Source organism: Elephas maximus, chromosome 22 (genome assembly GCF_024166365.1).
Source record: "Elephas maximus indicus isolate mEleMax1 chromosome 22, mEleMax1 primary haplotype, whole genome shotgun sequence".
NCBI classification, from domain to species: Eukaryota; Metazoa; Chordata; class Mammalia; order Proboscidea; family Elephantidae; genus Elephas; species Elephas maximus.
In genome coordinates this window covers 1828860-1849881 of record NC_064840.1, presented here as the reverse complement: position 1 = coordinate 1849881, position 21022 = coordinate 1828860, and the positions used below count along the sequence as shown (strand labels likewise).

Sequence of the window (21022 nt, the reverse complement as noted above, 5' to 3'; positions counted from 1 at the left end):
CATCACCTAACTAGATAGGGCAGGACTGTGGTCCCAGAGTCCCGGCGCGTGAAAGCTCACACACTGTCCGCTGCTCTGAGCCTTTTCTTTCCAAACCATCTGCCCTGTCATGGAACAGAAGGACGAACTTGGTATCTTGTTAACAGATTCTGCCTGACTTTTACAGGTTCTTCAGGTATGATAGTAAGGCTCAGCACAAACCATTTTCGATTGACGTCCCGTCCCCAATGGGCCTTATATCAGTATCACATTGACTATAACCCTCTGATGGAAGCCAGAAGACTCCGGTCAGCTCTTCTTTTTCAACATGAAGATTTAATTGGAAGGTGTCATGCTTTTGATGGAACGATATTGTTTTTACCTAAAAGACTACAACACAAGGTTATTTGAAATATGTGCATGGATGGGGAGGGGGAGGATTTCTACTTCAAAGTGGATTTGCCACAGTATGGGGTAGCTACCATAGCTTTTAGAGAGACCTCGGGAGCCTCCTATCTGATAGGACTTGTAGTAAACCCAGAGAGCACTTTTGGCATTACTGTATCCTTCTCAAACCCATCTAAGTAACTTCATGGAGTATACGGAGTCAAACCAAACCACTGTTTTCTTACTGGCGTTCTTAATTTTTTTTAAGTCCATTTGAAATTTTTCTGTGCTTGAGAATATTGCCATACTAAACAGGCTTTATGTGATTGGGCTCGTTTTTCTGTTAACAATTGAAAGTTTGGTTTTCCATCCTCCTGCCTCAGGTCACGGAAGTGTTTAGTCAGACCAGAAACGGAGAGCACGTGAGGATAACGATCACGTTAACAAACGAGCTTCCACCCACGTCCCCAACTTGTTTGCAGTTCTATAATATTATTTTCAGGAGGTATGGTAGTAAGTTTGTAACATTAAGAACGTTTTCAGACATGCAGAAAAGTGGAAAGAACTGTCCTGTGAATACCTATATGCCTGTCATGTAGGTTCTACGATGGTTGTTAGGATTATCGGGTTACTTTAAATTTTATTTGTTTTAAGGTGCGGTTTACTGATAATACAACTTTTTTTTTTTTTTTTTTGCTTTTAGCAAGTATTATTCTTTAACTCCCCGTGTTTGTGTTGACATTAGACCTCGGATATACTATTTGAACTTGTGTTAAGAATCCACATACTCAGGAGCTTATCACTAACTTTGTTTCTTCTCCCATTCCTCCCCTGCCCCCTACAAATGGCTGCCTGGTCAGAAAGATGGACAGGCTTAAGGCTCTTCTGGTTTTCTTGTTCCATCATGGAAGACATACTACACACTCTTAATCTGGTCTCAATGTTAACACCGTGTATTCTAAACCCAAAGTTCTGCAAAGATTTTTTTTCTGCATGAGAAGCAATCTGGAATGAGGCCAAAACTGGTATATTGATAGTTGGCCTGAGAGCGACACATTTGTAATTTGCCTTTATAGGTTGTCATAAGCTCTCTGTCACTGATGACTGCACACTTCTTTTTGGTAGCTACTTCTTTGAGTTAATGTGATTGATGTTTTTTTTCTCTAAACGAGGGTTTGGCACACTTGGGCAGTGCAGGACCAGATAGCACATCTCCTAGGCTTTGCAGACCACGTGGTCTCTAGTGACACTGCTCAGTACTCTGATGGCAGAAAGCAGCTGCAGACAGTGTGTAAAGGATTGATCCTGCCATGCTTCTCTAACATGTTATTGACGGGCACGGAAACGTGGGTTTTATGTAATTCACATGTCAGGAAATACTCTTTTGATTTTTATTCAGTCAGCTAAGGTGGTAGAAACCATCTTAGTTCATTGGCCATACGTAAACAGCAAACAGGCCAGATCAGGCCTGGTCGTGGGCTCCAGTTTGCTGACCCACACTCTGTACAACGTGCCACTCTGACTGTGGTATTAGAGATACTTATCAGTATTCACTCCTCTTTAACTCTTCTGACCTTTCTATTTCTAGACTTCTGAAGATCATGAATTTGCAACAAATTGGACGGAATTATTATAACCCGAGCGACCCAATTGATATTCCAAATCATAGGTTTGTATGAAGTGGGAAATTAATCACAAACTTTGAAAGTGATGCTCTCAGTAGACGTGATCAAATTTAGCAACATGGGTTTTAAATGGTACCCATCACATTAAGTGGACATTTAACTTGCCTGAATAATAAAGACACATTCTGGAAGATTTAGATTTCCTAAAAAATCCCGTGATACTTACCTGTCACTGGAGAAACATAAATGGTTGTCCAGCTCTAAGCCTGCGTTTTGCTGTCAAATAATAAAATACATCAGAAGCTCATGATTGTTTCAAAACCTGCTCTGCTGTATCCCAATTGCAGCCCGAGTAACATATTATAATAGTTGTTGGTGTTTTCCAGTTAGATTGGCAACTATTTCAAGTCTTAGGCTAGTGTAAGGAACAGCATAATAACACCAGTCAGCATATTCATTTAAAATAGAAGTTATAAATTAACAGGTGAATTCATTGTTGAAGGTCTTATACACAAGTCTTTATCTGGAACCAGAAAACCTAGAAATGAGTAAACTGACTCAACCACAAATAATTTAGACCCAGTTAATAAAGGTGAAAAACTCGACCTGGCACGTTAAGTTGTGTCCAGCTATCCACAGAGGCCTGGTCCTCACTCCCCTCTCACCTGACAGGTTGGTGATTTGGCCCGGCTTCACGACTTCGATTCTTCAGTACGAAAACAACATTATGCTCTGCACTGATGTCAGCCACAAAGTCCTTCGAAGTGAAACTGTGTTAGATTTCATGTTCAACTTGTATCATCAAACCGAAGAACATAAATTTCAAGAACAAGTTTCTAAAGAGCTAATAGGTTTAATTGTTCTTACCAAGTAAGACTGCTTTCTAAAGTGGGAAATAGTCATTTTGCAAGATAATATGGCAATTTAGTCCTGGAGTTTAGATAGGAAAGTGGGTTTTACAGTTGAATGTTGGGAATAGCATGAAACTGGGGGGAGGGATGCTTGTCACCCTTCTCAAGAACCGTGTTTTGGGGAACTTACTTACCTGGGAAGGGCAAGCATCTTTATGATTTTTATTCGTTTCAGTTTTTATTTTCTGATAGTATTTAGTCAGTTAGTGTCTCCCATCCATCTGGCATAGTATTAAGAAATTCTTTGCCCTTCCTCTTTGCGTCACATTGCGTATTACTAGGTGAATTGAAATAGAGACAACATACAGTCTGATTTATTATAGCTACACATTTTAATCAAAAACCGAATCTCAATCATTCCACAGGTACAACAATAAGACATACAGAGTGGACGATATTGACTGGGACCAGAATCCAAAGAGCACCTTTAAGAAAGCAGATGGCTCGGAAGTCAGCTTTTTAGAGTACTACAGGAAGGTATGAAGTTAATGTTTTTTATCTTTTTAGTATGAAATGTGAAGATTTTAATAGAATTCTGAAATATCTTCAGCTGAGTTTGTTAACACTTTGTGCGCATTTGAAACGTGGCATTTTTAAAGTTGTGCAAAGCTGCCTGTCTTCATTAGGGCTGTCAGAGCTCAGCTCAGTATCGCCTGTTACAAGGTTATGAAAATGCTGCCGTTCGTTTGGTACAGTTCACATAATGAGACTTGCCCTGTCCTGGCTCCCTTTTGCAGTAGAGTGAAAGGTTGCTTTTGAATTGAAGCATGCGGAGGACAAATAGGTAGGATAAGGGGGTACACAGTGAGAGTCAGCAGCTTGCCATACCCTCCCTCACCCTGTAATCAACACTTTCTTTAACTTAGAAGGGGGTTAAAGACCCTTGAACCTTGAATACCACTTGGGGTAGATCTCCTGCATATCAGTTAAGTAAAAACTTTTTTGATTTATGGGTTGATGTAATTTAGGCAGGCTTATTTATTTCACATAGGCTAGGTCAGCTGACCGGGTGATCTTCCAGCCCTGGTTTTACAAAGACGTCTCTTGCTTTTGGCACAGTAATCACCAGATTGAAAAGAGTGCCAGAGGCAAACAGCAGTGAGAAAGAGCAGCTGCTAGAAGGTGAAATGCTTACCTGGGAACGGATGCTCACACCTGTCAGTATTCAGAGAGCAGATTTGGCCCCTCAGTCCTGAGGGGGACACATTCCACTTCATGTGCTCTCTGAAAAGTACAGGAAAATTATTTCTAGAAAACTCTCAGTCTTAAAGCTTGTCCTTGAAATGCTGAAATTTATCTTCCTTTTTCTCAGTAGAATATTTGCTGTTTCTGTGAAGCTGGATAAATGAGCTCTTGTGTATTTGTGTCTGCTGTCAGAAGTGCTGTCTGACTAGTGACCTTTGGAGTGTCTTGTTGCTGGTTGTCTAGTATGTCCTGGTCTCTGAGTGCTGCAAATGAAAAATCAGATGCCACTATGCAGGGAGGTGACTGAGAGGCTGCGTTAAGGACAGTCTTATTTTGGTCGATTGCAAACAAGCAAGTGTCATCTTGGCTTGATTTCCCTGCTGCTGATTCCACCTCTTAACTCCTTAAGGACTCCTCCCCGGCCTCCTGGATTCTGCTGGGTGTCAAAGCTGGTCTGAAAAGTGGGTGTTAGCTTTGTTCTGTGGTATCTTAATAACCACTGTTGGGTGGGAGCAGCTGATGCATGTCAGCACTAAGGGGACTTGGTTGAAAATGTGACCTAAACCTGAAACAAGGCCTGGGAAAGTTCTCCCTTCTGACTGGTGTTAAGTCTCACATGCCATTGTGTCCTCCTGTGAATGGCTTCTGCCTTAGGACCCTCTTGCCGTGTTTGCTCCCCCGGTGATCTCAAGTCTCCACCATGCCCAGGCTTCAGGTACAGTGTGGTAGTGCTCCCCAGGTTTCCAGTGCTAGCCCAGACGTCTCTAAGCTCACCTGCCTGTTGTCCTAAGTGTTTGTCTGTCTCAAAGATACCTCACATGTGCCCCGCTCTGAACTGGTGATATCCCCAGGCCAGCCCCCCGGTTACTGCTCTTGATTGCTCTGCATGCAGGTCGGCAAGCAGGGATGTTGCTATTCATAGGTCCCCGGTGCCTGGCACTCAGTAGACACTCAGATGTTTGTGAAATGAACAAACAAATGAATAATGAAGTCAACCCTCACACCGCCACTGCCTCTCTCCCTCACCTTTCCATAACCAGTTATTTGTCAAATGCCATCACTCCACCTTATTATCAGAAATTCCTTCATTTTTCTCCTCTTCTTAGTGGCTGTCATCTTCTTTCAGGGCTCCGTTTCTCCAACTCATCTGACTAGTCTCTTAGTGTTCTTTTCTGCTGCTTTCTGATCCATTTTCAAACTCATACGAATATGAGGTTACCCAGAACAGTTAAGTGGCTTCCTATTGTGCCTGTGTCTTGTTAAGGGTAAAGGTTTTTATGCAGAGAGGACCCTGCCTGCTCCTCTATCCACATCTCTTGCTTGTCACCCACACTGGCTGCCTTCCCTAACCATTGAGCTTTGCCCATGCCTCCCTCCCTGTATGAAACACTGTGCTCACGTCTGTTCTGTGGGTCCCGAGTGGACCCTGCTGCAGGGAAGGAGCTGTTTCAGCCAAGGACAGCCAGTGTCATTAAAACCAAAAACCAAACTCTGCCGTCGAGTCGATTCCGACTCATAGCGACCCTACATTAGTAGGTACAATTAGTTGAAAGGGAGTGGGGTTGAGATAATTGGAGTCACGGCATTCTTAGGGCTTCCTGGTACAGATGCAGTTTTGATAGTAAGTGATGATTTGGGATTAAAGATAACATCTAGAAAAGACTTAGAGGCAGAAGGGCCTTTTTGGAAGGGAAGCTTACGGCCAATGGTCTTTTAAAACAAAAGGTTTAACAGTGATACTAAACAGAAGTGCGGTTTGGATACTTTAGATGTAGGAGATGTGTTAAAAGAACTGACAGCCTTTTTGTTTAGGCCCTAAGAACACAGAAAGGGAACCCCAAAGTTGTATACTTGTGAACTCTGCCTTCAAGGCCTTTTAGTGAGATAGGGTGTGAGAGCAGAAATGAGGGCCATGCTTGTGCTGTGGTGTGTGCACCCAGGTAGTCGATGTGCTGTCAGGAGGGTGGCTGTTGACAGACCCCTAATAAAAAGAACACTGTCTTAAAATGTGGAGTTGTCATTAGTCTCCGTCTTGGGGACCCACGTGTGTCAGAGTAGAAGTGCTCCGTAGGGCTTTCAAGGCTGTGACCCTTCGGAAGCAGATCATTAGGCCTGTCTCCCGAGGCACTGCTGGGTGGGTTTGAACGGTCAGATAAGAGTGCCTTCCTTTAAATTTTGTTGTTTGGAATGAGAAAATCAACTTTCTTCTTTGATGATTGGCAAAGAGCTCAATATAGGACAAAATCAGCGAATTAAGATTCATGACCTAATTCATGAGGCAGGGTAGCTGGGACCTTTCTGTGTGACAGGAATAAAGAACAGGCAGGCACCTCTCCATCTGTTGCTGAGAGAATGAGACCAAAAAAATGGCCATCGTGCTGCTCCCCCCCTTTTTTTTTTTTGAATGTCCTATTGAGATGTGTGGGTTTTTTTTATCATAATAAAAAGGTATGGGTAAATTAAACAAGAAGTTAGGAGATTGTTAGGATAATAAAGGAGAAGATAGTGAAAAGGGTCTTTAAATCACGACGCCAGAGCTCCAATGAAGATAACTCGAGAAGCCTGCTGCAGTTCTAAAATGGTGGAGTTCATCTCGTAGGTGCAGTAATCGAGGCCTTAAAACCTTATTTTATGCCATGCATGCATGTAGGGAGTCTTAAGGTGGCGTGTCTTAATATCACTCACTGGAAATTTGGCTTCTTGAAAGTGTCAGGATTCTGTAAGACGTTTTCCTAGTTAAAAACGTCCTGTAGCGTGAACCGCTCCCTTCCCGTGTTACTCTTAGAGGGAGGCTCCTCTCGTAAGTAAGTTCTCACCAGAGTACGCGTGGTCTTAGAGGAACGAGGCTGTGGAGAAGGGCTGTTTATAAACCAAGAAAGAAAAGAAGAAACAAGTAGAACTGTGCCCGTGAGTCAAGACTCAAGGAAAAAGAGCAAGGTACTCACAGCCTGTTTTAGGGGGATTGAAAGTACATTTTTAAACTTGAAACTGATACTAGCCTAGCTGTTGCAAAAATTCTTAATTAAAGACAAAACAAAACTGTAGCCCACTGACATGTTTCTAAAGGCGTTTGCTATGAATGGTGGCACCTTTCTCCCCTTGAATAGCAATATAACCAAGAAATCACGGACTTGAAACAACCAGTGTTGGTCAGTCAGCCTAAGAGGAGGAGGGGCCCTGGTGGCTCGTTACCAGGACCTGCCATGCTCATTCCTGAGCTCTGCTACCTGACAGGTACTGTGGGATGTGAGCTGGGAGTGAAGCCACTGGACTGTTAGCCCGTTCTGCCCCCGCAGTCCTTAGGCAGTCCTCTACTTCCCCTCTCCACACCCTCCCCCGCAAAACCTTAAAACTGCATCATTTCTTTGAAATTGTTGTGATTCATCATCCCGAATATTACTAAACTTTTGTTTCTTTAACACGCACCTTAATGTTTTATTTAAAGGTCTAACTGATAAAATGCGGAATGATTTTAACGTAATGAAAGACCTAGCTGTCCATACAAGATTAACTCCAGAACAAAGGCAGCGCGAAGTAGGAAGACTCATCGATTATATTCACAAGTAAGTTGGCTGCATTTCCCTGGGGCATAGTTTTTGCTTTGTGTTTGGTGTTTTCTGTGGGTTCTAGTAGCTCTTTCCTGGGGGAGTGATGGAAAGTATCTGAGGAGGTTTGTGGTTTGTGTTTCCCTGTGAGGCTACCATTTGTCAGGAAATAATAAAGTTAGACTGTGGTCCTTGGCCTTCTGGTTCTTCCACTAGAAAATGGTAATGGAATAGAAAGAAATGCTCTCAGGCCAGTCTGTTCTGCCTTTGTTATACCAAGTGGCTTACTTTGGGGGTAGCAGTGGGCATCAGAGCTTTAAATTAAAGACGTCACAAAGGAAAACAGAGGCGATGAGAGAAAAGTGGATTGTGCTTGTGCGTTTGCCGACATGCTCACCAGGGTTTCAGTCCTGAAGGGAATACGTATTTTGTACACTGGAGTGGGTCTCTGTGTGCCTATGTCTCTTAATTTTGCTGTTTCTCGAGCGGCGTATAAATGTGTTACCTTTACAGAGATGACAACGTGCAGCGAGAGCTTCGAGACTGGGGTTTGAGCTTTGACTCCAACTTACTGTCCTTCTCAGGAAGAATTTTGCCAACAGAAAAGATTCACCAAGGTGGAAAAACAGTAAGGCAGTTTTTACAGTTGTCAAGTGAGATCTGCGTCAGATTCTCAATAAAGCAAGTAGGAATTAACCTAGTTACCTGCCAGCACAGTCCTCTCCCACCTTCCTTTCCTCCCCTGCTGCCTCCACTCTCCCTCAGCGAATGTCAGCAACCTAGGACTTCAGACATGGGTCATAATGTTTAAGCACTAGAGAGTATGTAGCCTGTGGCTTGGCTCTCGAAGTAATCTGTAAAACTTAGCTAAAAACTGGCTTAATTATATCATAATAATCTGAGTTATTTAAATTGAGGCGTAGAAGAATTCTGACTGCCTGATTGAGTTGATGATTTGTCTGTCGCTAACATGAAAAAATCTCAATTCATTTGACTTCATTTTGCCTGAAGCACTTGTTTGTAGGGATACATATTAAATACGGTGCTGCATTTTATATTTTATCTTCAGAAAAGGAAAAGCAAGTATGCTAAAAATTTTATGTAATTGAAGCTATCCTCAAGTGCCAAAAACTAATTTTTTTTTTTTTGAGGGAAAACTCTGCCCTTCCTGCTTTCTAAATGTTCAGTGAGTGACAGTTGAATCACATGACTGAGTATTTTATTGTAATCCCCGTGTGTCTCCCTGCACAGGCATGGTTGGAGGCGGGTGGAGCATGTGGAAATCACCAGGTTCTTTTCCTCTGTGATAAATACCACCAGGTTGCTGTGCTCTGAGTTTGTGATAGTTTTTTGCTTTGCTGTCAGATGTCTTTACAGCTCGTTTTCAGTCTCTGACACCTCAGTAAAGTTGGGTAGCTTTCAAAGCCTAATTTTTTTTAATCTTTATCATGAGGAAAAGAAAACCTATCTTTGTAAATTCTAAAGATGGTTGAGGAAAATGCAGCTAAAGCAGGAGGGTACAAGGCACAGGTGAGTCCTTGAGTGGCAGCTGTGACTGTAACTATATTTATGTAAAATTACATCATCCTATGGACAAACTTCCGTTATTTTCCTGCCTTTGAGGACATTTCATCCCTGACTATCAGGTTTAAGAGTTGTATTCTAAGATTTAAAATACGCCACGATGGAATTGCTGAAGACATTGGGCTTTACCACTGACGATTTACAGTGGAATTCACAGTGTGTCTGACCTTTCTTCTAGTTTGATTACAATCCACAATTTGCAGACTGGTCAAAAGAAACGAGAGGCGCTCCACTGATCAGCGTCAAGCCACTAGATAACTGGCTGTTGGTCTACACGCGGAGGAATTATGAAGCAGCCAATTCATTGATACAAAACCTGTTTAAAGTCACGCCAGCCATGGGCATACAGATGAAAAAGGCAGTCATGTAAGTCTGTCAAGGCCTGTCCACTTTGCCACCTGACCGGTAGTCACTTGGAGAGTCAGGAGAACTCGGAGCGATGGAGCGTTTGAAAAACAGGGAGAAGCTGATGTTACGGAGTTGACGTGGCTCCTATCATGTGGGTGTACAAGTGTGTTCTAGTAGCTTGATGGGTGGGAGGGAAGAGCAAGTAGGACCACCAGACTACCTGCTGGAAATTCAGCTGGTGGCGTCGTGTGTCTTAGAAGACAGCCTTTTGCCTACATGGTGATTCTTGATGTTTTCTTTTCTCTTAGATGGCAGTGTTTCATGTGCTGTAATCTACAGAGAAGTGTTTATGCACGTCCCATTTTTATTCCTTTTTCTGAACGTTGGATTCTGTACTTTCATTCTAGGATTGAAGTAGACGATAGAACTGAAGCCTATTTGCGAGTCTTACAGCAAAAGGTTACATCAGATACCCAGATAGTAAGTACCTAATTGACTTGTATTGTTAGTCGCCATCGAGATGGTGACCCCGTGTGTAACAGGATGAAACGTTGCCCAGTCCTGGGCCTGAGCCATCTTCATGATCGTTTGCCATCACAGTCAATACATTGGCAGTTTTTAGTGAATGAGTTGTTTTAAAAGGAGCATTTGTAAATCTTAGAACTGAGTTCATTTTCTAAGTGTTATCGTTTCCCAAACTAGCCACATATATGTACACATACACGGTGAAACCTGTGACAACGGAAACTCAGCGGGACTGCCTTATTTTTCCGGGTCTCACAAGTTTTCCGCCGTTGAGAGTGTGCTGTCCTACCGCTTTTCTAGTGCTCTCTGTTAATGGGAAATACTTGAGTTTTCCTTCTCTGGCAGGTTTCTGCCTTACACAGGTTCCGGCTTTCTCAGTTTTTACTGTATGTATTTACCTCCTTAAGGCAGCTGAACTAATGCTAGCTTTAATTGTGCGCCTGGGAGCTTGTTAATGTGCACTGCAAAAGGTCAGAAGAGTTGGAGAGAAATGAAGCCATTGTAACAGTTCTTCTGACTCAAAGGTTTTAATTATTCAGAGTTCATCACGGAACTGTTTTAACTACGAAGGTTTATTCTAGAAAATTTGGAGAAAACAAAGGCCCTAAAGTGAGCATCAGCTCTCAGTTGTTCAGTGCACGTAGAACCTGATAGGAGTCCTTTAAGAAGTAAAATTGAATAGAAATGCAGCATTTACAGCGTAGTGAGATTTGTGGAAGAATGCACATCTGCTCAAAACCAGGAAGTTTGTAAGCTTCATCGGGTACCCATCCGAGTCACCTGGAGTCACTGTCCTAAGCCATCCTACCTTTTACCTTCTCTTTGAGTGTACTGTTGCATGTGTGCTTGCCCCTCCACTCCCCCATCCAGATGAATGAGTGCTGGCCTGGGAGAGGCAGGTGAAGACCAGAAAAAACAAAAAAAAGAGGTCCTACTCGTGGGTGTGGAGTCTGATTGCCCAGTGATATTCTTGCTGGAGGTGTAGGAGGCCGGGAATTAGAGAGGGAAAATTAGATTGTGGTGGCCAGTTATGAGGGGTGATTTCTGTCTGTATTCTGAGCGTTTAGGTCTTTGGAGCCAGCTTTTGGTTTTTGTCTTGTTTTCATCTGTGGTCACATGCCTTAAACGTTCTGAAGTTCAATCCCTAGGTCATCTCTCGGCTCACCCAGTTTGCCCATGGGCTTTATTTCCTCTTCTGAGTGGTCTCCTCACAGGGCTCATCTGAAATGTAAATGAGATGTAAGGCCAGGCACTGTGCCCAGTGGCTCAGTCAGGGTTTGTTGAGCTGCTGCTCACGATGCCAGCTCCTCAGACCCAGTCCATCTCCCCACGCCCAGTCAATCTTGTGAATTCTCACTGGAGGGGATGCCATCCCACTCATCTCAATCTAGGAGCTTTTCAGGCTGTCAGAGAGGTCCTGGCATCCCTCTTGGTGCAGTTTTGTACTCATTCCTTGTGGACCTTTGCAGGCTGCTCTAGAAGGCCATGGGATACTTGCTGCAGATAGAAGCCCGGTCAGTACAGGGGACATGGGCCTGGCTCCTGTTGTGTCCCCAGCACCGAGGGAAGGGCCTGCACGCGACACAGCCACAGTGCCTTAGGTCAGGCCACGTTCTGCTTTCCCGTGCACCCCTCACCGGTGCCTCCCACACCAACCCCCTTTCTAAGACTTTCCTGTGTGTTTGTGGGATTGATGCAGTGTCATAGCCTTCACACACATGAGAAGCAGGGCCTTGGCTTTCCCCCAAGTCCCCATGCCTAGCATAACATAGCAGGCAGAGTGCTGCCTCCATCTCCTGCTGTGTGGGACAGACTCTCCCTCAGACTCAGGCTCTGCCCAAGGACAACAGTATGAAATGAAAACTGAGTGCTGAGGGAAACGTTACTTGTAACTGTGGTAGAAAAGACAAAGTGGGCTGGGAAAAGGACAGATATTTCACTGATCATTGTTAGTAGGAGTTTATATCTCCTACTGTTTCTGTAAACAAATGGAAAGTTTATTTCTCAGTTCTGTATTTATATGTGATGAGAGTCATACGGATATACTCTGAAGATGGCATCTAGCTGTGGAACATGGAGTGCTAGAAGGAATTCCCCCTGCACCTGGAGTTGTCACCTTTAGCTCCTGGGAGGCTGCATGATAATAAGGTGGCAGCGGCAGAGTTAGTGATAAACACCATCCCTAGGTCGCTTTCATCCTAAAAAACGAGTTGGCTTCCTCCGGTTCCTTTCTTAGCCTTCCGTCCCACAGGCAGCTTGCTCTTACGTGAGCTGGAATGGTGGCAACACCCAAGTCTATAGAAAAGAAAGAAAATCAGACTCTGGGAATTACAAATTGTGATATACGGTAATGAGTTAGCTGGATTCAGCTCCAGAAGCTTCAACCTGGAACCCCAGGGCTTGGATGGGGGGTGTTTTTAGATCGGGTAGTCCGTTTTGTCCCTCAAATTGTTCATCGACTTGTAGTCTGATTGGGTGGGTTCTGAAGCCCACAGCCTTACAGGTTGAATAGCCATGATGCCAGGTTGTGGTCCTCTGAGTAGGTTAGATCCGGTTCTGATGCCCAGAGCCTTACAGATTGAATAGCCATGATGCCAGGCTGTGGTTCTCTGAGTAGGTTAGATCCAGTTCTGAGGCTCAGAGCCTTACAGATTAAATAGCAATGATGCCAGGTTGTGGTTCTCTGAATAGGTTACATCCAGTTCTGAGGCTCAGAGCCTTGCAGATTAAATAGTCATGATGCCAGGCTGTGGTTCTCTGAGTAGGTTAGATCCAGTTCTGAGGCTCAGAGCCTTACAGATTAAATAGCCATGATGCCAGGTTGTGGTTCTCTGAGTAGGTTAGATTCGGTTCTGATGCCCAGAGCCTTACAGATTAAATAGCCATGATGCCAGGCTGTGGTTCTCTGAGTAGGTCAGATCCAGTTCTGAGGCTCAGAGCCTTACAGATTAAATAGCCATGATGCCAGGTTGTGGTTCTCTGAGTAGGTTAGATCCGGTTCTGATGCCCAGAGCCTTACAGATTAAATAGCCGTGATACCAGGCTGTGGTTCTCTGAGTAGGTCAGATCCGGTTCTGATGCCCAGAGCCTTACAGATTGAATAGCCATGATGCCAGGTTGTGGTTCTCTGAGTAGGTTGGAACTGTGCGCAGCTAGACAGTCTGAGTAGATCCCTCCACTCACCTTCCACTTGTCCTCTGGGAAGTATCACTACCTGTGCTTCTCTGGGCCCCATGTCTAAGCTGTTGTGGGCCGTTAATAGAACACATGGAACTACATTCTCAAGATTGAATGGTGTGCAGCGTTGAGTTTGTTTAATCTGATACTTTTCACTGTTCTCTGTCACTAAGTTGAATATAACGAGCAGTATCTAAGAATTATTAATATCATACTGATTAGCTTTATGGCAGAAATGAACACTAAATGATTGTGTTTGACAGTTGTACCCCACAGGTAGGTTCGATTTCCTGTCCCCACCTTGAGCGGAATGGCCATTTCTAATTGGTGGTGATAAGAGTGTTTGTCTGTCTCCAGGTGGTCTGTCTGCTGTCCAGTAATCGGAAGGACAAGTACGATGCTATCAAGAAGTACTTATGTACGGATTGCCCTACTCCCAGTCAGTGTGTGGTGGCCCGCACTTTAGGGAAGCAGCAGACGGTCATGGCCATTGCCACAAAGATCGCCCTACAGATGAACTGCAAGATGGGGGGAGAGCTCTGGAGGGTGGACATGCCAGTAAGTCTGACTGTGTTAGGAGATAAAAACTTTCATTGGACAAAACAAAACAATTTTTCATTAGTATTTACTTCTTAAGTGTTTTCAGTGCTGTGTTATATCTCAAATTACCATTTTTTTAAATTTAAGCTGAAGCTAGCAATGATCGTTGGTATTGACTGTTACCATGATACCACAGCTGGACGGAGGTCAATTGCAGGATTTGTTGCCAGCATCAATGAAGGGATGACCCGGTGAGTGAGATTTGGTAGCAAAAGATTAACTGGTCAGAGCTTATGACTGGGGTCAGTGCTTGGGTTCAACAGGAGAGGCAGCGAGGCAGGCAACTCTAGATAGGGTGGGGTGAGCAGACCACTGCTTATCCCCACTGCCCAGCAGAAAGAAGATGCCAGCCAGTTAGCTAACTCCAAAACATTAAAAATTACAAACGGTTGAAACTAATTTAGATGTGTTTATTTCACTGAGTGTATCCAAAATATCATTTCAGCAATCAAAAATTTTTTTGCAGTCTTTTCTCTTTTTATAAGTCCTCAAATTCTGGCATGTTATTTTACACACCTCAGTTCACACAAGCCACATCCACATGTAACTGGCGACTACCATATTAGATCGCGCACACAGGTCTCTGTGTTCACCAGGCAGCGGTACTCAGCGATTCTCTCACTGAGTCCTGAATTATGATACACTCAGAGTAAGCATTTAGCGTGCTCACATTCTGTAAGTTTAAGGGAGGAAGACCTGTTAGACATAGGCGAAGGAAGACATAAACCCAGGGACTGGTAGCTAAGGGGCTATGAGGTACAGGAGTTGTTGGGTTAATTGTTTTTATCCTGCCAATTTTCCTATTATATACGCAGCAAAAACAGAGGGAGGAAAAGTATTAGCTAACCTGCCTTTTTAAGTTTTTCTAATGGCCTTCATATTCTGTAGTAGTCAGACTAATTTCCAATTAGTTTTATTATTTGTGCTTCTCATTAAATGCATCCTTAAAAACTTTAGTATATAATCATTTTTATGGACCACTGAAATGTAATTTCAAGTTTTCATGTTGATTTTGTTTTGAAAAGCCACTCCACTCAGCATAATAAAATTACTTCTCAGTGCTTTCTTTAGAACTGAGGGAATTGCCAAGACTAGGAAAGAGTGAAAATTGAAGGTAAATTAATGTGTTAGTTTCACAAATGAATGTTTCCAAGTCTTTTCTCTTTTAAAAAAATGAAACATGTAATATGTGTCTTCTCAAGAGCACAGCAGTAAGAGTGTACTTTTGTGTGTATTTAGGTGTCAGCCTGGGAGGCAGCTCTGGGTAGTATGTTTAAATTGGATTTTCTTCCCTGCAGATGGATCTATAGTATAGCCGTATAATAAAAGAAAATTTAGTCTGTGATGTCTATAAGGAATCTGCTGTATCTTCATACTTGTTTAAGATTCCATAAAGTGTTCGGAGATGTTAGGTATCTTTAAAGAAAGTTACGGAAGGTCACGAATTGCTAAGAGCAAAATAACCATCATGGAATAATTTAGGAAAAACTTCTAGATAATTGCATTCTCACCTGAGTCAAGCTTTTCTCTGGACAGCTGGTTCTCTCGCTGTGTATTTCAAGATAGAGGGCAAGAGCTGGTGGACGGGCTCAAGGTCTGCTTGCAAGGTTAGTCTTCTGTGGTGTTGATATGCTGGCCTGTGGGCAAGGGGTCCCAGGAAGCAATTCTAAGAGCTATGTGATTGGAAAATGCAATTTTGGAGAAACGTACCATTTTCTTTCCTAAGTGCTAATTTATTTAAAACTATTCTGGCTTTGTTTCAGCTGCTCTGAGGGCTTGGAATAGCTGCAATGAATACATGCCTAGTCGAATTATTGTCTACCGGGACGGTGTAGGAGACGGTCAGCTGAAAACATTGGTTAACTATGAAGTACCACAGTTCTTGGATTGCCTAAAATCTATTGGCAGAGGTTACAAGTGAGCATGAAAATCATAAAAACATTCCCTTTTCATAAAGTTACATCTTTTTATCTGTGAAACTAGTGTCACCAGATGAAAAGGTAAGTGAGAACCTAACTTGTTGGTGCAGTAAGGCTTGATGTGACGGAAGGGGGATTTTCCAAGGGGGTGGGAGAAGATGGATGACAAACCCAGGCACCTTTAGGGTCGGGTCTGTGTCCTTCTCACCTGAGGCGTTCACAGAACTGGTTCTTGACATAAATATTGCACATAGTCCTAACTGATGCTTTCTGTACGTCAGTGTACTGGGAATGCCCCTGTTTAGTCTCTGTGCCCTTGACGAACCCTTGACTGTCGAGCACTTAGTCTTGAGGAGGTGGGCCACAGGTGAGGTGCTGTCGTATCTGAGCACTGCACTCATTCTCCTTGGAGACCCTGATTGGTGTTTGCTGTCCTCTACTCACCCACAGACGCCTTTGTCTGTGCCCTTGAGCAGTAAACTGCACACGATCTCAAGACAGCTGTCTAATAGGCTCCCTTGTCTCACTGCTGATATTTTCTTACCAGGGCCTATTTGAACTCAGGGCTCACTGCGTGCTATGGTAGGGATCTGAGGATTTGGTTTCTAAGGATTCCGAGAAGACCAAAGGGCTTGCTTGTGTGCACTGGAATGTGTGTTCTTAAATGCTGCTTGTTTTTGTTGTGCTGTTACAGCCACCATTTGGTGTCATTATAGACATTAAAGCCGAAACGGGATTTTGAATGCCATTGACCATACCTGGGGCTTGCTTTGATTTCATGTGGTCCATGGGATGCGTATCAGGAGCTTGGCCAACCAACGGGAAAATACTTCCAAGGTCATCTTTGGACAAATTCTAAAAGGCTCCCAAATGAACGTTGGTCCTAGAATTTCTTAAAATAAGGCATGATACCACAAAGTTCTCAGAGCAAGCCAGGGGTGTTTTCATCTTTTTCTAAGTAATGTCCTTCGATGAAAAGGCTGATACATAAGCATTTTAATAATGTTTTGGAAATGAAAGCTAATGTTCTTTTTTACCCCTTAAATGTTAATGCTTGTATTTTCTCCCTAAAAGAATTATACTGATCTCATTGTCCTTTTGTTTTGGCGTTTTGTAGGCCTCGTTTTGTTTCCCTCTGGCTCTTAGGTTCTGTGTGGGGAACTTGTGGAGGGAAGGGAGAAGGGAAGGTCTAAGTGGACTGCTTCTGCCTTAGACGTTTTTATTGTTACCATGTCAGCACTTAACATTTTCGAGTCTTTGTTGCCTTTTTCTCTTTCCCAGAAAAAAGACGTTTTCAAGAAGTGCAGGGTAGAGGTGATAGTACAGGTTCATCTTATCTCCTGAGCCCTGGAGGTGTGGGAGGTGTGCGCCGCTGGCCAGCACCGGGGCAGCTGACTCCTTTGGGTTTGTTTCCCAGCAGGGATAGCTCTCAAAGAGGAGCTTGCAGCCCTAGTGTGTGACAGTCTCTGTGTTTCCCACAGCCTGGTGGTATTGAGCCTGCTGAAGCTGGGAGAGTTGACGTGCCCAGCTACTCTTGGCCAGTGGGAATGCCTGTCACAGGGCGGGACCACACTGGGTGCTTGTTTGGACTGGTGCCCAACAAACCACTGCATTCAGTAGATATCACGTGGTCAGTTGGTCCGTTACGTTGTGGTGGTAGAGTTCAGTGGTCAAGAGCAGTAAGCCTTAAATCTGAGGTGGACTAACCCCAGCTCTGCCTTCCTCTGTGAAATGGGGGTAAATAACTTACTAGGTTGTTGAAAGGAATAAGTGAGAATATGTTTAATGTACTTCACACAGCACCTGATTAGACAGTTCTTCTAGAAAAATGCTTAAAGTTGCATGTAAAGGTGAAATCCCTGGAAATTATTAGCTGATTTGCAATGTTTAAGTCAAAAAGTCACTTCAGTGTATTTGTGACTTGTCTTTCTGTTACCACTTTTGCTAACTTCGTATGTTAGATTGACTTTTCAATTTTTTAATTCTAAAAATGAATAAATTGTTTCTTATGATGTTACAGGATTAAAATTATCCACCTTAAGTCTTTTTGTTCCTGAGACTGATGAGTATTTTGCATGCTATCATTAAATCCTAAGCAGTGATCATTTTTCAACAAGTTGCCATCGCCATAGACTCTGAACCGTCTCGATAAGTTGCAACCTGAAAGTGAGGGCCTGTAGGCTTCCTGGTGCATCTGCCGTGGCCTGGTTATATCCAGAGCCATCTTAGCTGGATAGTAGCTGCAGTAGATTTACGTGGGTAGATAGCGGTATCTCTACAAATGTCCTCCACTTGTAGAAGGAAAATCACTTTCTTATTCCTTCTGTATACAGTTACCACTACCATGAAGAAGTGCAGCTGGGTTTATCATTGAACAGAACTCTAGGTGGTGTGTTGTAAACTACCTACCCTACTAAATTTTCGTAGAAAAACATCAGCGTAATTACATGTCAGACATGACTAGGCCTAGTCTGCGTGGTTTCCATTGTTTGGAACTAAATATTCTCGTCGGCAAAGGGGCACGTAAAGTAATTGAGGCAGTAATAATGGTAATATGTGTCGAGTACTTGTTATTCGTCAGCACTGCTGTAAGTGCTTCACGTGTTCTGATTTATTTATTCCTAAGAGGATTGTTTATAGGACAAGTATAACCTCTCGAAGAGGGAGGTGGGTAGGAAGGGTGCGGAAGGCATTCCAGCAGACCAGGAACTGGTGGTTTCAGGGCAGACCCCTGGAGAGACTGTTGCTGGCATGGTGTGGGCAGCAGGTCTGATCGAGACAGAGCTGGAAGCCCTCCTGGGGAAGCGGCCAGGCCCAGAAGTGTAATGACTCTCACAGCAGGAAAACCTACTCGGTTTAGTCAAGGAGTAGAAGGATAAACAGCGAGCACCTGCTGTCAGTGTGTTTATCGTGTGGCAGTCTGCGCAAGAAGTCTTTTCTGACTTCAGAGAAATACTACCCACCACAACAGGTTCTTCCTCCTGAAAAGGTGTCATTTATATCCCCTGATAGATTGAGAACCAGTCATTTTGAAGGGCAGTAGCTTAGACATTGAGATTACTCACTTAACTTCCCTACCTTGAGGATGTCAGGGTTAAAATCTTATTTTCCGCATTGTAGGGAATGCCTGCTGAAGAGTGCTTTAAGTTGTGAACTTTGGAGAAATACTGGATTTAGCCTTTTGGTGTGATAGACATGGGGCGTGTCTGGTCTGTGGACAACATGGCTGCGTGCCCTTGTGTCACAGGGAATACATAGGCCATTTTGTTTCCACCCACCACGTACTCGTGCTCCTAATGTTGATACTCGTATCACGAGGAAGACATGCGTTCTTCCTCCAGCGTGTACAGAGTATGCCCAGCAGGGTATGTGTTCCTTTTTTAAATACAGCATGTGAATATTTTGAGTGAGCCAGAGCCATGCAACCTTTGGAAATAAGACTGACTAAATGTAGTTACTTTCATTGTCACCTTTAGCCCAAGGCTAACAGTAATTGTGGTGAAGAAACGTGTGAATGCCCGATTTTTTGCTCAGTCTGGAGGAAGACTCCAAAATCCACTTCCAGGAACAGTCATTGATGTGGAGGTCACCAGACCAGAGTGGTAAGTTCTAGGGGTTAGATGAAGATTGCTGGTTTCTATTGGGTTTTTTTGAGCATGATATCAACCAACTTTAACACACTTTTTAGTTCTTTTGCTATATTTCATCTTAAAAATACTAAGTTCTTCAACTAATTTGATCTAACATTATTACTAAAGCACATGGCTTCGTAGTGTCTGAAGCTGAACAGAAGTTCCTGTGTGCAGTTTTTCTTTGGGGAAAGCAGATTATTGTCTGTGGCGTTAATTATACAGGTGGAGGGTAAGAACTGCTGGTGTGGTCTGCCTTCGCATTTTCTACCTAGAGGGCCTCATGCATAGATTCTTGTTTCCCAGTTGGAATCTTTAGAATGGTAAAGCACTAGTTATCCAAAGGTCACACAGTTCCCTCTGAAACACAGTTGCAGGTGAGAACAGTGGCTTCTTGAGCACACAGAGCTCTTTGTGTATAACCTGGAGTCACACTCTGCCAGACGAGAAAGCTACCTGGAACAGGGTGCTTTGACGGCATAACGTCCTAGTCTTAGCACACACCAGAGTCTACCTGTAAAATCACGAGTCTTGGTTCAGATTTTTCAAGTTGTTCAAGCACCCTTTTGAGCAAGGAGGAAAGGGGCTTTAAAATGTCATGTTCATAATGACAACTCATCCATCAACCCAAATTAACGCCCTTCAAAAGGTGGCGTAGATGCAGAGTTTATATGTGCAATGTTTACATACACACTTTTCCTGTATGAACCTTGGCTGAATGGGGCGTTGCTGTCCTAACAAATGATCATCAGCTCTGTTACCTTACTGCGGGCAGCAATTACTTGGAGGCACATTGTCTTGGATTTCTGTCTGTCCTGAGGTAGATGTGAGTTAGGACACTGGTGCAGAAGGATCTAACTTAGTGGGGAAGGTGAGCTAGGAAGACGAAGGCTCAGCATGACTGCCCCTCCAATAGCCACAGCCCCAGGGTCAGGCTGTCCTGAAGACAGAACTGACTTAAAAGTGATTGGGAAAGTTGAGTGATGAAGCGTGGGAAAATAATTTCAGTGCTTTTTACTAGATGTTGTTTAAAACATAACAGCAGCTGCTTCTGTTGCGGCACTTGGAGAAGTCCACTTTGAGTGAACACCAGAATCGTTTCTGTGCCTGGCACTTTGAACGTCGTATGCCTAAATCAGGTTTAGGTTCTGGCCGTTGTGATCTCTGTCTGTTAGGGCAAGATGCTTAACATTTCTTATCCCATCCTTTTTCTGAAACACCAGAGAGTCTGTTCTAGATCAGTGTGATTTTGTCATTTCTCTAGTTTTGATGGACATAATACACTGCAGAGGTAATTCCCTAACGTCAATATGTCTGGATTGATGTTTTATTGGTACCTAGAAAATGAACAAATATAAATATTCATTCATATTTGCACTACTTTGTTTTTGTGTTACCATCTGGGTCTCATGCTAGTTCTGCTTGTACTCTTTTGAGGTCTCTACTTCCTCTTAAAGATTTGCTTTAAATCCTGAGGTACTAAATTAGCGAAGTAGATCTTTGTTAAATAACAGTGGGAATAGGAGAGGTTCTGGGGTGAAGTTGTATTTTGGGAATAAGAGTCCCTGGAACAAGACTCAGTTTCCCCCACAGTTGTTGCCTGCGTTG

The 21022-nt window shown here is 43.4% G+C and overlaps 1 protein-coding gene across 3 annotated transcripts in view; it reads left to right on the top strand.

Annotated features, from left to right (window-relative positions):
* PIWIL1 (piwi like RNA-mediated gene silencing 1) overlaps positions 1–21022 on the top strand; it is a 40078-nt gene that overhangs the window by 17150 nt on the left and 1906 nt on the right. For 2 of the 3 annotated variants that reach the window (XM_049866477.1, XM_049866476.1), the window contains exons 5-19: positions 167–381; positions 750–871; positions 1955–2035; positions 2664–2861; positions 3268–3379; positions 7195–7321; positions 7533–7650; positions 8146–8260; positions 9395–9582; positions 9972–10044; positions 13624–13824; positions 13954–14057; positions 15403–15473; positions 15630–15783; positions 19262–19387. In XM_049866477.1, the coding sequence (XP_049722434.1) occupies positions 167–381; positions 750–871; positions 1955–2035; positions 2664–2861; positions 3268–3379; positions 7195–7321; positions 7533–7650; positions 8146–8260; positions 9395–9582; positions 9972–10044; positions 13624–13824; positions 13954–14057; positions 15403–15473; positions 15630–15783; positions 19262–19387 (2005 nt within the window). The remainder of the gene's footprint in view (positions 1–166; positions 382–749; positions 872–1954; positions 2036–2663; positions 2862–3267; positions 3380–7194; positions 7322–7532; positions 7651–8145; positions 8261–9394; positions 9583–9971; positions 10045–13623; positions 13825–13953; positions 14058–15402; positions 15474–15629; positions 15784–19261; positions 19388–21022) is intronic. The other variant, XM_049866478.1, reaches the window with a different exon arrangement.